The 16,844-nt window shown below is 44.2% G+C and overlaps 1 protein-coding gene across 1 annotated transcript in view; it reads right to left on the minus strand.

Moving 5' to 3' along the window:
* The window catches only part of DYNC1LI2 (dynein cytoplasmic 1 light intermediate chain 2), a 37,341-nt gene extending 20,855 nt beyond the window's left edge, over window positions 1-16,486 (minus strand). The window contains exons 1-4 of the mRNA XM_054049150.1: window positions 16,296-16,486; window positions 15,266-15,339; window positions 14,329-14,445; window positions 7,940-8,170 (exon numbers count right to left, since the gene is read on the minus strand). Coding sequence (XP_053905125.1) covers window positions 7,940-8,170; window positions 14,329-14,445; window positions 15,266-15,339; window positions 16,296-16,384 — 511 coding nt within the window. The 5' untranslated portion in view covers window positions 16,385-16,486. The remainder of the gene's footprint in view (window positions 1-7,939; window positions 8,171-14,328; window positions 14,446-15,265; window positions 15,340-16,295) is intronic.
* Between the last annotated feature and the right edge of the window lie 358 nt (window positions 16,487-16,844).

A 16,844-nucleotide genomic window follows, 5' to 3' on the forward strand; every position in this document is an offset into this window, starting at 1 on the left:
GGGGAAGAGGGAAGGGAAACAGTCCACTACTTACTTTCAAGGTGACATATTGAGTTTTTCAGCCGCCAATTCCAATTATCACCATTAACTGAACTGGCAGCCAAGAGAAATTCAGAAATACAATTTTCTTCGAAGGCTATTTATTAACTCCACCCCTCCATTTAAATAGTAGAGATTGGAGACAGATCTCACAGCAGGAAAAAACACATCTCCAAGTGCATTTTCCTATATAGACGATCTCTCCATACCGCATTGCTACTTGAAGAACAGTTATTTTTGTTCCAAACTAAAGTGAAGCCCTCTCACGTGCACATGGAGGCCACAGCAATACCGGTATCAAGGAAAGACTTTACTCTTTTGCACCTTTGTGATCAAACCACATGGAAGTTTAAATTCCAATACAAGTATGGAAAGCACCAAAAACACTACATATAGAATATACAGGAGTATTATGTATATTTACACGCACAAGTTTAAAGGAAGTAATTTATTCCAAAGCATTTAACAGGGATAAAGACCAAAAAATATGCATCTCATTATACCACCGAATAATCAGTTCACGGTTTCTCTCATGAGGGAAATGTGAAGTGATGTAATCCTTCATGAACACAAACATTTTTGTGACCAAAAGAAGTCCTTTCTTCCACACACAATCTTATACTACTGGTAGGTTTAAACCATGATGGGGTAACTTGACAATCACCATAAATATATTTTAATACTATTTTGTGCTCAGTTTAAATTATTGGTAACAAAGCAAAGCTATAAGTGGTAATCTGCTAGATCAAGGGTTCTCAAACTTCATTGCACTGAGACCCCCTTCTGACAACAAAAATTACTACATGACCCCAGGAGGAGGGACCAAGGCTTAAGCCCGCCCGAGCCCCACCGTCCCGGGTGAGGGGGCCAAAATCCAAGGGCTTCAGCCCCAGGCAGGGGGCCTGTAATCTGAGCCCCACCACACAGGACTGAAGCCCTTTGGCTTTGGCTTCAGCCCCAGCAAGTCTAATGCCAGCCCTGGCAACCCCATTAAAACAGGATTGGGACCCACTTTGTAGTCCCGACCCACAGTTTGAGAACCACTGTGCTAGGTTGTGTTCACATGATGGAAGAAAGTTTTCTTTACAAAAGAGTGGCTTTATCAAAAATCTTCAAATATGAAAAAGTCAAAGCCTTTCAAGATACCAAACGACTGCTATTATACTAATAAAAGCCACTGAATTTTCAGTAAAAGCAACATGGAGCCTCAGGGCTCAGTTAGTAATTGTAACAAAAAAGTCTACACTAACAGGCCCAAGCCTGCAGAGGGTGTCCAGCACTCAATTCCCAAATGCCTTTGCAGGATTAGGCAGTGTGCAGATATAAGTGGAGATGAACTGGTGTAAAAACTGTTAAGAAGCTCAAACTATTGGCTGTTAAACTTAGATATACTTTGTTTCTGAAATACCAATCTCCTAAATGAAACACTGTCAGTTGCTTGTACAGCTCAGATTTGTGCCATTTTTTTCCAACACCTGTTTGCTAAATTCTGGAGTCTTTGTTCTTCCTTAAACTAAATGTTGGGTTTTGTTTAAAATGCCAGAGATCAGCCCTTAATAGCAAGCTGCATTCATCAGCATTCATATGAAACAGAAAAAACAAATTTGTTTAAGAACATTTATTTCAGTTTCAATATATAAAGGAGCCCTTTAAGACAACTTTAGATACACTTAGTCTTTGATGGATCAAACAGCAGTAGCAGAATAGAGTTTTTTCCAGTGGGGTATAAATTATTTTGCAGACTCTGATAGGAGCGCATATATACATCCAAATGACAGAAATAAACTTTGCAGGTCATCCAAAGATGAACAAAATGTTTCCACAAAAAGAAGAACAGGAGTACTTGTGGCACCTTAGAGACTAACAAATTTATTAGAGCATAAGCTTTCGTGGACTACAGCCCACTAAGCTTATGCTCTAATAAATTTGTTAGTCACTAAGGTGCCACAAGTACTCCTGTTCTTCTTTTTGCGGATACAGACTAACACGGCTGCTACTCTGAAAAATGTTTCCAGAGTCCCTCATGATTTACAGAATCAAAAGGTTTAGCTAAATTGACTTATCATATAAAGAGCACGGTTTTACTGCTGGCACTTTTTCTGAAGCTGATGGAGTGGAGTGATGCTTGTTCATCATAGACTAGAGAAGATGTCATGTTTGTATCTTTCCTGGATGTCAGAGCAGCCCTATCTAGAGAGTGCTGTTTCTTCAAATGGAGAAGAGGATGGAAAAAGATCCCTAAAAAATACTTGCTCCTCCCAAATCTTTTGTGCTAGCTGATTCAGGCTCATGGGGCGTAGGCTAAGGGGCTATTTCATTGCAGTGCAGACATTAAGGTTCAGGCTGGAGTCCGGGCTCTACGACACTGCAAGGTCTGAGCCTGAACATCTACACCGCCCCCTAGCCCAAGCCCCACAAGCCTGAGGCTGGGTCTTCACTACTCGCCTGAATCGGCGGGTAGAAATCGACCTCTCGGGGATGGGACGCGACAATCGATCCCTGAACCGACGCTCTTACTCCACCAGCGGAGGTGGGAGTAAGTGCCATCGACGGGAAGCCGCAGAGGTTGATTTTGCCACCGTCCCTACGGTGGGGTAAGTCGGCTGTGATACGTCAAATTCAGCTACGCAATTCACGTAGCTGAATTTGCGTATCTTAAATCGACCCCCCTCTGTAGTGTACATGTAGCCTGAGTCAGCTGGCATGGGCCAGGCACAGGTTTTTAATTGCGGCATAGACATACCCTCAGAATGCCATACTTGACTGGTCATCCAGCTTTTCTGAAATCTAAATATAACGAAGACCCAAATAAATTTTGCAACTTGGAATGTTTGCATGCTCTGACAGAGATGACAGAACTGAATGTAGAACTGCAACGCTCAGAGTATTGGCACGGTACAATATGGATATTGAAGCACTCAGTGAGACAAGACTTGCTGGTGAGTTGCAGCCAGAAGAAGGTGCATCTTTTATTGGACTCGCATATCTGAGGATAAATGCAGATGCTTTGGTGTGGGGTTTGCCACTTGCTTTTTGATTGCTTGCAAACTTGATGCCCTGCCAAATTGTGTCAACGACAGACCTATGCTTCTCCACACTGGCCTTTGTGAAAACTCATTATGCTTTGATCATCAACACATGCACTGAAAATGATTAATCCAGATGAGGATAAGGACTTCTATCAAACCCCGGATAGCATCATTACATCAGTCCCATGTAATAAGCTGACCACTTTAGGTGATTTCCATGCCAGGGTTGGTTGTGACCGCATCCTGGGGCGACGTGATAGGTTGTCATGTCTTGGTAACAAGAACTCTAATGGCTTGTTACTACTTTCCAAATGTACCAAGTACAACCTAGTCATCACTAGTGTTTCAACAGGCCAACAAGTATAAGATGACCTGGACGCGCCGTCATTCAAAATAGTTAAATTATTCTATGGCAAAGAGAGCTCCATGATGTCCCCATATCAATATTTCAAGCCTTGAAAACTAGGACACTTAATTCCAACAAAAACTCATGGAAGCATTTCCCTCAGTGACAGAAGCCTCAGTGGCTAGCCTGGAAACATTTTTGGGACTTGACATATAATATGGCTGCTGAAGTTCTTCGCTTTGTTTAAAGGGAAACATCAGGACTACTTTGATGAGAATGACCTTGAAATATGCCAATTCTTGATCTGACCGCATGCTACCCAACAAGCCTACGTAGTGGACAAGTTTCAGTAGCTATGAAGGCTGCATATCACGGAGCAAAACAGATGGTTCAGACCGACTTCAGCAAATGGAAATCCGGTGGTGGAGTGTGGCAGGGTACTGGCTGAGAAGCCTTTAATCAGCTCCTGCCACTCCAGCCCCAATCAAGGATGGGTGAGTAGCCCCATGCCTGCCTGGTAACTGGCCGCACCTGCCAGTCTTATTAGCCCAGAACTATAAAGGCTGTGAGAAAGCCAGAGAAGGGGGGAAGAGGGAAAGAGAAAGGTCAGGCACAGAAGGAAGTGGGAGCCTCCTAGTCTGTTGCTGGCCAGGCCTGTGGTAGGCAAAGTAGCTGTGACGCCTGTATAGAGCTGGGAACTGGTGGTGGGAAACTTTCTGAGAATGAAGAGCTCGGGCGTTGCACCAGACTGAAGTGTCCCTGACTCACTGTAGAGGGAGGCCCAGGGGACGAATACCCAGGGGTGCAGTGTGAACCCCGTTACATGGCATTACAACTGGCAGCAGACTTCAAAGACAGCAAAAAGCCTTTTTGCTGTATATCAGTGGTTGTCAACCGGGGATCCGCGAGCCCTTTCAAGGGGTCCCTGGGGCCCCACAGCTGAAGTCCTGATCCCCAGCGCCTCCAATGGGGCTGAAGCCGGGAGACGCAGGGCTGAAGTCTTGATCCCTAGTGCCCCACACAGGGCTGAAGCCAGGAGGAAAAGGCCTGAAGCTCTGATCCTCAGCACCCCCTCGCAGAGCTGAAGCTGGGAGGCGTGGGGCTGAAGGTCGGATCCCCAGCACCCCCACGTGGAGCTGAAGCCCCATCCCTGACACTCACCACGGTGCTGAAGCTGGGAAGCATGGGGCTGAAGCCCTGATTCCTGGCGCACCCCGTGGGGCTGAAGCCTGGAACCCACAGCCCTTGTGTTCCCTGTGAGCCAAAAACCCTGAGCCCATGGGCAGAGTTGGGGACATGGAGGGCATTTCCCCCCCGCCCCCCAAAACCTGCAGCGCAAGATCACGGCAGTCCCAGGGGCATCACCACACCTTCCCCCTTTCTCTCCCAAATCTCCACTCCCTGCCCCTTGTCCAAGTCAGAGGTGGGAAGCTGGAGCCTGTGGGACAGCTGCTGCTCTGGCTGGTGCCGAGGAGCAGACAGCAGCAGCGTTCCTTCCACTCCTGCTGGTGCCCCAGGTTGAAGCTGCTCCTCAGCTCCCAGCCCCCATTGCTACCGCAGATGCAACCGGTAAGGTGGGGAGACCCGGCTCCGTGGCTGGCAGACCCCTCTGGGAACAGGGACCACAGGGGAGTCCTCCCAGCACACAGCCCCTAATACCCATCTCCCTACATCCTGAGCTATGCTCTCCCTGCACCCTAAGCTACCCGCTGCCTGAACACAGCCTCTAGTACCCCTCTCCATACACCCATAGCCACTCCTGGGCACACAGCCCCAGCTACCCCCTCCCAGCAAGTTGAGCTACCCCCTGTCCACACACAGCCCCTAGCTACCTCCTCCCAGCACCCTAAGCTGTTTTCAAACTTTTTAAGCTAAGCCCCCTACCTTTGAGTTATAACTTTTGGTTGCAACCCACCACCCAACCCAGATAGGCTGGGTGGCCTACTGAGGTTAGTCATGGGGTGGAGGTGTGGACAGTACTTTGTCAGTGGGAGATGCTCTCCTGCTGACTAAGCGACCGCCCCTCGTTGGGAGTGGTTTTATTTTGTTGGCAGGAAAGTTCTCTTCTGCTGACAAAAAGCAGCTACACTGCATCTCTTACAGCGGCACTACTGTAGTGGCACAGGTGTATTGCTGTAAGGTGTGCAATATAGACATAGCCTCAGTGTGGATTCAGGTCTGCACAGGGCATTCTAAACATGATCTTCACAGCCTGTCAGCTTCAGAAAAAGTGCGTCCAAATAGCGCTTGATACAAATTGCAAGTAAAAACAATCACTTAGTAAAAAGTTAAGCTACATAATTGCTTAAATAAATATGCATGAATATAAATATCTTCCTGGTGAGCAAAAAGCAGCAGCAAATTTAGTGTAAAGTCTATATTTAGTAGCAAATCAAATGTTTTAATGATTGCCAACCAATGAGAATGAACTTTTCTTTAGCGGAATAAGTACAAATGCAAACATTATTAAAATTGATTATTTAAATTAAAGTTTCCTGCTTGCTGACTTAAATTATTATTAAAATCAGGGATTTAAATTGCTTTGATTTATCCACCCTCCTACCAAGACCATGAAGGTCACTAACATTTCCCCTTAACAATCACCTTCTCAGAATCTGTTATAGTAAGGAGCAATACAAGATTCTCATTCCAAAAGGTTTGATATACAGATCCCAAAACAAGGCCACTATGATCTTTCAAGATCCTCACACTGTACACGAACAACTTTGCTTCAGCGGTATCTAGACTCAAACTGACTTACCCTTCAGTTTACAGCTCAAAGGACAGAGAATGCATCCTCAGGCTACCTCAGCAAGTCTCTTAACCTTTGTGCTCTGCTATCTCAAAGTTCTGATATGTTTCAGGGCTGCTTTAAATAAAAATCTTGTTCTGGCACTAATTTATTTAGATGTTGGCAGGGGAGGATGACCTATGCAAGGGGTCCAGTTCTCCTGACACCTAGTTTTATAAACAGAATTATACAGCAGAACCCAGTTTATTCTGATCTAATTGGGACCAGGACCAGACCAGATAATTAAAAATCCAGATAAACCAGAGAATGTGACAATGCCATTCTGCAGAACTTTCTAGCAGTCACAGGGGAGATCACCTGCTTCTGACCCTGGAGTCCTGGTTGTCCAGTTAATGGAGGGTCAGATAAACAGGTTCTACTGTACATCCAACAGTATTTTAAAAAGCACAGATTCAAACAGAAAAAATGTTTGGGAAAAAAATTTCAGTTAAACTAAAGAATCAGTTACAAAAAAGATCCTTTTCACCTTCCCTCCTCATTTCCAGGAATGTATCCTTAGCCTTCTCCAAAAACACTGCCAAGTGGCATTTAATGGAAAAGACAAGTTGTGGGTTTGAAGTGGTACAAATGAATCTATAACTTTTCTTTCGCTTTGAATGGGAAAGGTAGAACAAAATAGGCTCCACACAATAGAGGGTACCACTATGATGGGCACATTAAAAATGCCTTTTATAGGTTTAACATTATCTCCTTAACATGGCCAGATCCATCCCCCACCTCACCACTGGCGTGCAACCTTCAGCTGGACAGCTCTGTGCTTGCAGAAATGGGGGGGGGGCATGTAACCCCATGTATTCCCCCATGCCTCGCCTCTGTGTGTGTGTGTGTGTGTGTGGGCAATCCCCTGCAAAACCGCACACATCGTCGCCCCGCCTCCCCCCGTCCTCCCTTTGCTTCCCTGCTGTTTTCTGCTCTTTTTGTGCTCTTTCATGTAGCAAACAACCCTGACTAATTACAAAATGACATTCTAGAGTGACAAATACATTTAAAGAGTTCCTCTGAGAATATTAGCCATATGAATATACCCAGGAATGTAGTTCTTTAGAAAGTACATTACAGGGAAACCACTAGCCTCAAAACGACAGTGTGTTTTAGTGTACCCTTCCTCTCAACACCACACTTAAGATAGTGGTTGTTTATAGCCTGCAAAATCCTATTAAAGCATTCTTTCACCTAGATCATAATCCAGAGTTTGACACTGGACTATACAACCATGGATATTCAACCTTAAAGGACAGGCAAGTAGACGAGAATTAGAGAAAGTATATATTTGTGAGTATTGTATTTATGTACACACAGCTACATACAGAACAGTGAGGAGAGAGAAAAGCGTAAGTTTGTTCTGGTAGATTTTTTTTTAAAAAAGCTTGATAATATTTAAAGTTGGCTGATTAAATCCTGATCTATTTCAATGAAAGCACGAAGGCTCAAATACAAGGCAACTTGAAATATTATATCCTTTACTCAAAGAGTGATTAACTCAACTAGTATTCTGATAGTGAATACAAGCAAAAGCTGGAGGAGTTCTTTAAAAGCTTAATAAAAAGTCCATTCACTTAAAATCAGTGTTGCAGTCAAAACTTCAACGTTTACATTTAGCCATCTCCTGCTTTTAAGTACTATGCATTAGGAAAGTAGTACAGCAAGACACGGTTTAAACAAACTATCATTAAGATGCAAAAAGCCATGTAAGAAAAATCATACCAGACTTACATTTTTGTTCCAGGTCTCTCATCTCTTCCGGGGGAATTTTCAGCTTATCAATGTGCTCACGTAAGACACTGGCCCATTTTTGTAGAGATTCCATAACAGTCCACGGTCTAGACATATCTGCCACAAAGACTACTAAGGTCTCTTGCAGGTTTTCTGCAGAAACAGCAAACTTCAAGAGCCCTTTATGATACAGGTCTCCATCTAGAATCCAAACATTACAGCGAGTCTGATCTGAAAAGGAAAAGGGGCAATTATACCTCAAACTAACGTGCCTTTTGCTGCAGCCACATTAGCCCATCAGTAAGTAGCAAACCAACATGGTATTACAGTGCCAAATTGAAGATGAGTAGAAGCTAGCTACCAGCAAGTCTAGCCTGTTCGCATTTAACATAATGAGTATGTGTACCACCCATCCCTTAGGGAAAAAGAGCACCAACAAAGCAATTTGGCAGCGTCCCTGTAAAATGAGTTGTTGCTTTCTGTAAGAATCTTGGTTTTAACTTAGCGGAAAAGAGGTATGAACATCTGTATTCTCTTGCTTTTCCTAAGTACCCATTTCATTTTTATAAAAGGATACTTTCTGCTTAGTGTGTTACAATCATTCACTTAATATATTATACAGGACAGCTGAATTTGGCATATGTATTCATACTTGGACTCCAAGTATGTCATGAGATCATTACAGTTGTGCCTATAATTAAGGCTTCGCTGTGTTAGGTGCTAGTATATTTAGCTAGAATCCTGCGAAGTACTGCAAGTCTAGCATGAGAAGTTAAAATACACATTTATAATAATTTTGAAAATGCAGATATCCAAGTAATCAGTTTATAAACAAGTCCAACTGGAATTGCAATATAATTTAACCCCTACTCCACCTGTACATTTAATCTTTTATGCAAACTAATATTCTGCCAAGAACACTGAAGTATCTAATATTAGCAATCATTGGTCTCCACTCTTGTAGCAAGATGTGTTCTCACATGTTGCATATAAGTATTGTCATGAAAATTTGAACTTTCTACTGAAGATGTGTATGTATTGTAAATTCAGTAGATATTTTAAGTCACGTGCCCCCTTTTGCCCCTAATATAATCTGCCTGCACCTCCCCAGCAGTCGCAGACAGGAGCTGAGGCTGTGGGAAGGGCCAGAGCTGGGAGTAGAGTGGCACTCCCTCACCATCCGCTATGAGGGCTGGCTCAGGCCCTTCCGCATTCTCCCAAAACATTCCTCCACAACCCCTTAGGGGGGCATGCCCCACAGTTTGGTACCACTGTTCTAAGATGACTTCACATTTTGTTTTTTAAAACTCAGCTGGTGCAAGCGGCACTTTAAATAATCTAAAGTGTAGCAAATGTGGCCATCCTCACATGGTTAAGCCAATGAGTCACACTCCTGAGACTTCATCAGGACACTTTAGAAAGATGAAGAGGATAAAAGACTGAGCACACGGAGAACATATACAGTTAAAAATATTACTGCTTTTTTAAACTGACTTTAAAAATTAAGAACTCAGGAAACAGTTAAAAGTTGATTTACTGCTTGACTTTGGTTCAGTTACGTTATCCAAGTACCATCAACCCAGAAAATAGGTCAACGGTTATGCTTTTAATTAGATTAAAGATGTCTCGTCTCCCATCTGTGCTTCCTAGTAGTATCCACTTACTTTAAACAGTTACTCATCACAGTAACTGTGGCTCTTAGGGAGATTTGTTGCTGCATATTCCCACTTGAGATATATGCCTCTCCCAGAACGGATCACACTTCTGAAACTTCTAGAAAGCAGTGCCCCTTGGGGCCACAGAAGTACTCTCACAGCACTGAATGTTTGGATCTGAAATTATAGAAAGGCCAAGCAGTCCTACTGCCTCAGTCCCTTCTGTTAAACCCAAAAGTCCTATGAGAATACAGAGGGGAAGTCAGGCTGAGAAATGTTAAACAACCAGTTTCTATTTTTTAGAAGTGTCATCTGCATTTCCAGTTGTGGAAGTATAGCAAATAGTACAAGCTCCAGGAAGGTGGGCTGAGAATTTTTAATAAAAACATGAATTGCAAAATTACCTTTTGAAAATTAATATGACCAACTTGTTCTAGATACCAGTTGAGTGGTTTTGTATACATTCAGGTACACGCTTCCAGTTAGCAACCCCTCAGAAACGTTTAAATCGATGTTGACTTAACTATGGTACCATGAGCTCTAAGACTCTAAATAATAAATCATGTCTCATTGCACAGCCTAATCCACTGAGCACATACCTAAGAAAAAATGGCTTTATACTGATTCCAAATGGCTACACAGTCTTATTTATCTCCTAAATGCCTTAGTCCCATCCAAACAGCAGCTCAAAGCCATCTTAGCATCCAGTATATGGAGACTAGTTTACTTAAGTAAAATCAAGCTGCTGGGAAAAACACAAAGTCTAATTTGTGTCAAACTTGGACACCTTTTCAGTTTAATGAAGATGAAGGACAAAATTTGTTCTGTGTTCAGTGGGATGATCAGTAGTAACGCTTGCAACTCATATTTCTTTCAGGTGTAACTACTTTATAAACAAGTAGTATAAAGAGCATTCTTGCCAGGGTTTGAATAGTGTGCCTATCAACTTTATCAGCGTCATGGCAACATCCCACTAGTCAGAACCTATTCCATGATAGGAAGATGTTAACTAGATTTTTCAGGAAAGTTGTGACAATGAGATGACTGAATAAAGAATCAAACATTTAGCACATCTTACACTGAGATGCAGACAGGTGCAACTTGTTAAGATAAAAGGAGGGCAAATGGGTACAATAAATAAAAATAAAACGATGCATTGAGGCAGAATATGGAAATAGATTACAGGTAGTAGGATAACTAAGAAACCATCTATGGTGAATTGTTACTCCAAAGGGGAAAAGGCTCTCTCATTGCAGCTGAATCTCCTGTATTTACATGTGGTGTATCAGGTCAAAAGGTAGTCAATCACCTATAAAGTGAAGCAGCTCCAAATGGGATGCAAGACAAGACCGTTGTCCTGAGATGGCTGCTCCAATGATATCAACAGGAGCCTCCATTTCTGCTGTGATGAGAGGTATGTGTACTAACAGCATGTTTCATGCTGGAGCAACTAGCCCAACCAGCACACATCTGTGATACAATCTTGCCCAGAATTGCTCTGCAGTTAAGACTACTAATCTCTGTTACAAACAGCAATGCAACCACAGAAGAATGGTTCTATTTTAACCAAGTCTACCATGGTCAGAACCTGCTTATATTGCCCCTGCAGTGTGAAGCAGTCTGATAGCATGCTCTTTCTACATGTTATCTGTAGTGTAATACACTGTGCATCAATCCCACAAAGCCTTTGTCTCCTGCCACTTCACTGCTTGCTGATGTAATATTCTGCTGTCTTGTCCATTATCACTTAACAACGCTGCCCTTGATCGGTGTCAGAAAAGATTTTAAAAGCCACTTTATAAATAAATGCGCTGTAACAGAGCTATATGGAGCTCATCTTCCACACGTTCCATTGATTACATCAGCTTTTGACAATGTGCTCCTCTACCTAGATGAGATGTATTAGTGGTGATTACACAGCCAGGGAAAAGAAACTGAAATGAACTCCATCACAATCCCTAGGAACTCTCACCATTAGAGGGTCTAAAGCTGGTAGACAACTCCCACCTGTTCATGCTCTCTGTATGTGTATGTATATATATATATATATATCTTCAATATATGTTTCACTCTATATGCATCCGAAGAAGTGGGCTGTAGTCCACGAAAGCTTATGCTCTAATAAATTTGTTAGTCTCTAAGGTGCCACAAGTACTCCTGTTCTTTTTATTAGAGGGTCTGGTAAACTTTCAAAGGAATACAAGGCTTTCAGGTCATTCACACTGAGTGAATTTTTTTGACAACCAATGTTCAGATGAGCTGAAGTGTCACGTATGTGGAAGAAGCGACATTAGCTTCAGGTACAGGCTCACTGACCTTGGAGGATCCTCTTGCTTGCCAAGTGTCCCTGAACCTCTTTTACGGAATAAATCCCTTGGCCTTGGTAGAGCAGGGGATAACACACTATGAAGGAGATTCTTCAGGTAGAAATAAAGTAGTGGATTTGTTCTAATATGTCTGGAGACCTACAGATCAAAATAGTGTGCACGTAATGTTGAACGACTAATACCTGGCAATAACTGGCGTGAACTGGCCAGTTATCCAAGAAAAGGACTACATGAATAACTTGGCACCCAAGAGAGATGTCAGTCACTCCCAAGAATTGGGCAGAAATCTCTGATGTGGTAGAAAGGACAAAGGTAAGAACAACAACTTCAAGGTAAGTCTCTAGGGCCTAACAATCTATAGCTATTCTACTTGAAGTTGCAAGAAAATGAACTAAATGCTCAAATGGGATTTTGGAGGGAGGGAAGAGGAAAGCAAAGGGTGAAAGAAGGAAAGTAAGAGTTTATCTGACTCATGAGCAATCAAGTTTATCATCTTGCTTCTAAAGGCTAAATTAGGTAGGGAGGGAAGACAAGCCAGTTCTCTGCCCAACATATTTTGCTTTTTCCTCCCAAGATTAAAACTCTTCTGGACCCAAGAGTCTGGAAACATGAAGATACCAGATAATGGTCTCTAGAACCAAAGAAAGATGCAAAGGCCATTCTCTTCTTGCTTCAAAATGAAAGAGTTGCAGGGACCTAATGTTGACTTGGTGCCCTTCATTTTCCTCCAGAATCTTGTTGGTCTTGAGGAATCCTCTTTTTTGACACAGGCCCAAGTCCCTGATAAAAGGCAGATGACCTGACTCAGACATACCATCTTAGAAAAGCCATTGATGCTACTGTATAAGTCAAAGTCTGAAACACCGTAAGCTGTTCATTGGATGTTACTCAATACTGCATTTTTCTCACTCCCCAGTTCCTTTGCTCTCTTTCTGCTCTCAGAAAGGTGGACGACTAAAAAGGATGGATTTCCAAAGAGGAAAGTGGTACTTTGCCAGTTACCTAGGTCTATAAGAGAGACTGAGGAGGGAGCAATCCCTTCCTGCTGGTTGAAAGTACTGTTGCAGATCGCAAATTCCTTCCCTCTGCCTCTGAAGGAGGCAAGCAGTCAGGAATAATGGCCAATAGAAGAGGCACTACTGCAGATGTGAGTATCCATTTGGGTGGCAGAGGAGATAGCAGATGGGTAAGTTGGGAGAGGCAGATGGGTAAGTTGCAGCAGGTTTTATGTCTGATTCATTATCTCCAGAGCCCCAGGCGTAAGGAGGACCACCTCTGCCAGCAAGACCACATAGCCTATGGGTCAAATATAGTACGACAGCCTGAAGACGACTTTAGCTGTCTCTGGATTCAAGGAGTATGACTCATAAGGAAGTACCGAGCCACTGCTGACTATCAATATGAGCATGAGGTGTGTCAGTCCTACACACAAGCAGCAATGTGGCCAATGCACTTCTCCTAAGGTCTTCTATTTTCAGGGGCACAGAAGAGCAACACCATTATCACTTTCGTCTAGAGAGCTCAAAGCATTTACAAACAATGGTTGATATCAATATTCTCACTTTATAGAAAAGGACACTGAGGCACAGAGAGGTAAAGTGACTTGTGCAAGATCAAACAGCAGGTCTGTGGCACACCATCAAGCTCTCCTGACTTTCAGACCAGTGCTCTACTTCCTGGACCATGCTGACTCTTTTAGTTAACCTGTCTTTTGCCTCCAGTGTGCTGGAGAACAGTTGCAATGAAACCAGCAACAAGTTTTGGGAAGTGGAAGAGGAGGAAAAGAGGAAAGACAAGCCCCAGTTTGGAGAAAAGGAAATATTGGTTCTGTCAGTGGCTTAAGATCTCCTTTTCACTCACCTAACCATGCTTACTGGAATTTCTCCATTATGTAGACGATGGTAACAACCTAACCAAAGACACAAGATACAGAAGACTGTAACCTACGTATAACTTATTTTAAAAAGTTTTGGCTACAATAAGAAGTTATGAAATCCATATTTAAGATCCTGGTTGCTCTTGGATGTGTTAAGAATCCTTCCTGTAGCTCAAGACTTGGTATGCACCTTTATTTGAGTGTAGGCAGGATGAATAATGTACTAGTAAGTCAACATCAGCAAAATGTCATCCTGCACGTAAATGGATCCTCTGAGAACAAGTTGTTCTAATGTATTTTTCCTTAAAGAGCCCAGACTCTGAGAAGGGCAAAGAAAGACACAATACTCTACGTGTGAAATGCATTTTTTTGTGAGCCATATCAATTTCTTACAACGTATACAACAAGGGAATGCTGAAACAGCTACTTCACTGTAATCCAAAGATACACTAGGGACACCCATAATGATTATGAAAATGTGTCAACTACTCAATTTCAGCAAAAGACTACATTTGAAAGCATGTAGCTTACCATCTCTGTCTTCATCATGAATATTTAGGTACAAATATTCCAATCCTCTTCCTTTCTTGCTGTGCTCTGCTCCTTGTACTTTAGTCATAAGCGTTGTTTTACCTGAACCGTCATCACCTGCCAATAAGTTTGTACAGCAAAAAGATACATTTAGGAGTGTATTCGTTACTGGAAAGATTTTCTAAGCAAACTTAAGAGGTTACAATTTTTTGTAAAGGGGGTCTTGTGTTTCCCCATTCCTCAAGTTTTGGGTCTAAATTTGTCAATTTGTAGGTTGACAAGTGAGAAGAGCAGCTGCACTGTTCAGAAACATATTCCATTAGTTTGAATATAGAGTCTAACAGCATGAGGCTAGACAGTTCACTAGTCTGGGGACAGGGACATCACATAGCACCTCATGCATTTAAAGTAAATTTATCTATATCTTAACATCAATTGATATATCTGATATTCCACCTCTTAATTCCCAGTATAAGCAAAGCCAGTTCCAGAGCAACTTTTCAAGTTCCACCCAACCTGGGGATCCCATACTTACTACATCTCTGCTGCCTGAAAGAAAAGATAAAATTTATGATCACCCATGATGGGCGAATTCTAACTCCAACAAAATGGCCTTGTCTACCCATTTAAAGTTATTTTAAAAACACATTAAGTGAAACCAGTGCAAATGCAAATCTATATTTGCCCTGCTATATTGGGTTAGTTTGCAAGTATACATTTACCAATGCAAGCTAAACTGATATAAGCCAGGTTTAAAGTCAAATTAAGTGCATCAATTCATGGTTTTGTCCATACAAAGTTTTGAACCAATTTTGTTAAATCATTTAACTCCGCCTCTCTCCCCCTCCCCACCAAAAAAACCCCTGTTGTGTGTGAGAATCATACTTCATTATTTCTAAGAAATCAACCCCCTCCACTGCTTGAAGATACTACTCACCAAAAACAAGAATGTTTTTGCCTGATGGTAATTTAGACCTGGACCGGGTGGAAACTTCACTCAGTATTGAGGACCTATGGGGACAGCACCATTTGTTAGTTTGCCAGTGGGGCACCCAAAAAGAAAGATCAGGTAAATGTCAGCTCCAAAGCCCTTATTAGCAGATATTTAAACAGAGCTGTCAAATGTCATCCATTCAGAAAAGATATCTACCAGCTATGAAATTGCTAAATAAAAATATTCAAGACAGATACCTCGCCCAGATAATCTGAAAGGCAGCTATCAGAGCTGCTCACTCTTATGACAAAAAATGTTGCAGTGCCTCAATGACACATTTAACAGCAAATCGTTTTTTACAAACTTGAACCTCTAATGAAGAGGCCTGCTAATTGTAAGGAGACCTAAAGCTATGACTGCTGACTGCCACTAACCTATGGTGAAGGCCTCACTCTGTTGCCTTTAACACCAGGCGATGAAATCAGACACATCACTTAGTGGTGAAAGCGTAAGGGCTGGGAGACCACAGAGCATCCCCAGCTCTGCCATGATTTCCTACGTGACTACACGCAAGTCATTCTCTACACCCCATGTCCCCACCCAGGAAGTGCAGAAGCGCTGTGGCCAGGGCTGCCGAGGGGCTTCAGTCCCTGAAATCCCTAGGGCGCAGGGAGAGTGTCCCGAGGGGGCCAGGCCAGGCCAAAGCGGGTACGAGCCCACGCGCGGCGCCCACATATCCAATCCCTCCTCCCACCCACCCGGGCAGCGCAGGCCCCGCCACTGCGCCCCAGCTCCGCGGGTCAGCTCCGGCTGGGAGCCGTGGGAGATATTCGCCTGTCCGCGGCAGGGGTGCTGGGGGCCCGACAGCCGCGCCCGGCCCCCTCCTGACACGGCGGGGCCGCGGCCGGGCTGCCACCCCGCTCCCCCGGGCGCCCGGGAGGGGACCCAGCCCCAGCCCGCCCCGCCCCACTGCGGGAACCGCAGCCCCGCCCGACCCTCGGGAGCAGCCCAGGCCAGCCCCGGCCCAGCTCACCACAGGTTCTGCCCTTCCTCCTCCTCGCTGGGGATCTCGGCGGCGCCGGCCGCCTCCGGCCCCAGCAACTTCTTCTCCACCGGCGCCATCTTGCCAACAGCAGCCACGGCCACCACAAAGAGTGACCTCACCCGGGCCCGCCGAGGACCCGCCTGACGGGGCTGTCCCGCCGCCGCCGCCTCCCACCCGGGAGACACCGCGCCCGCTCCCCGCACAAACCCTCAGCACTGCAGCCCGACAGAGGCCTCAAGGCGGGGCCTGTGGGGGGCCCGCCCCCGGACCGCGCGCCGCTTCGGTCAGGCAGCCACGCGGGCAGCTATGAGTTCCGCGGCTGGGAGGGGCCGCCGCCTAGTGTCCCAGGGAGCAGCGCCCCCTAGCGCCCGCAGGGCTCTCAGACAGCTGGATGCCAGTCCGGAAACAAAGCAGTGGAATTCTGAGACATCCATCTTTATCTCTTTTACTGTGCTCCTTACCACGGATTCTGTGATGTTGCTAAGGACGTGGGAAATTAGTGGTTCTTAGGCTTTTCCTTGCCCCAGTTGTTGCTGG

The sequence above is a fragment of the Malaclemys terrapin genome, chromosome 14 (assembly GCF_027887155.1).
Source record: "Malaclemys terrapin pileata isolate rMalTer1 chromosome 14, rMalTer1.hap1, whole genome shotgun sequence".
Classification (NCBI taxonomy): domain Eukaryota; kingdom Metazoa; phylum Chordata; order Testudines; family Emydidae; genus Malaclemys; species Malaclemys terrapin.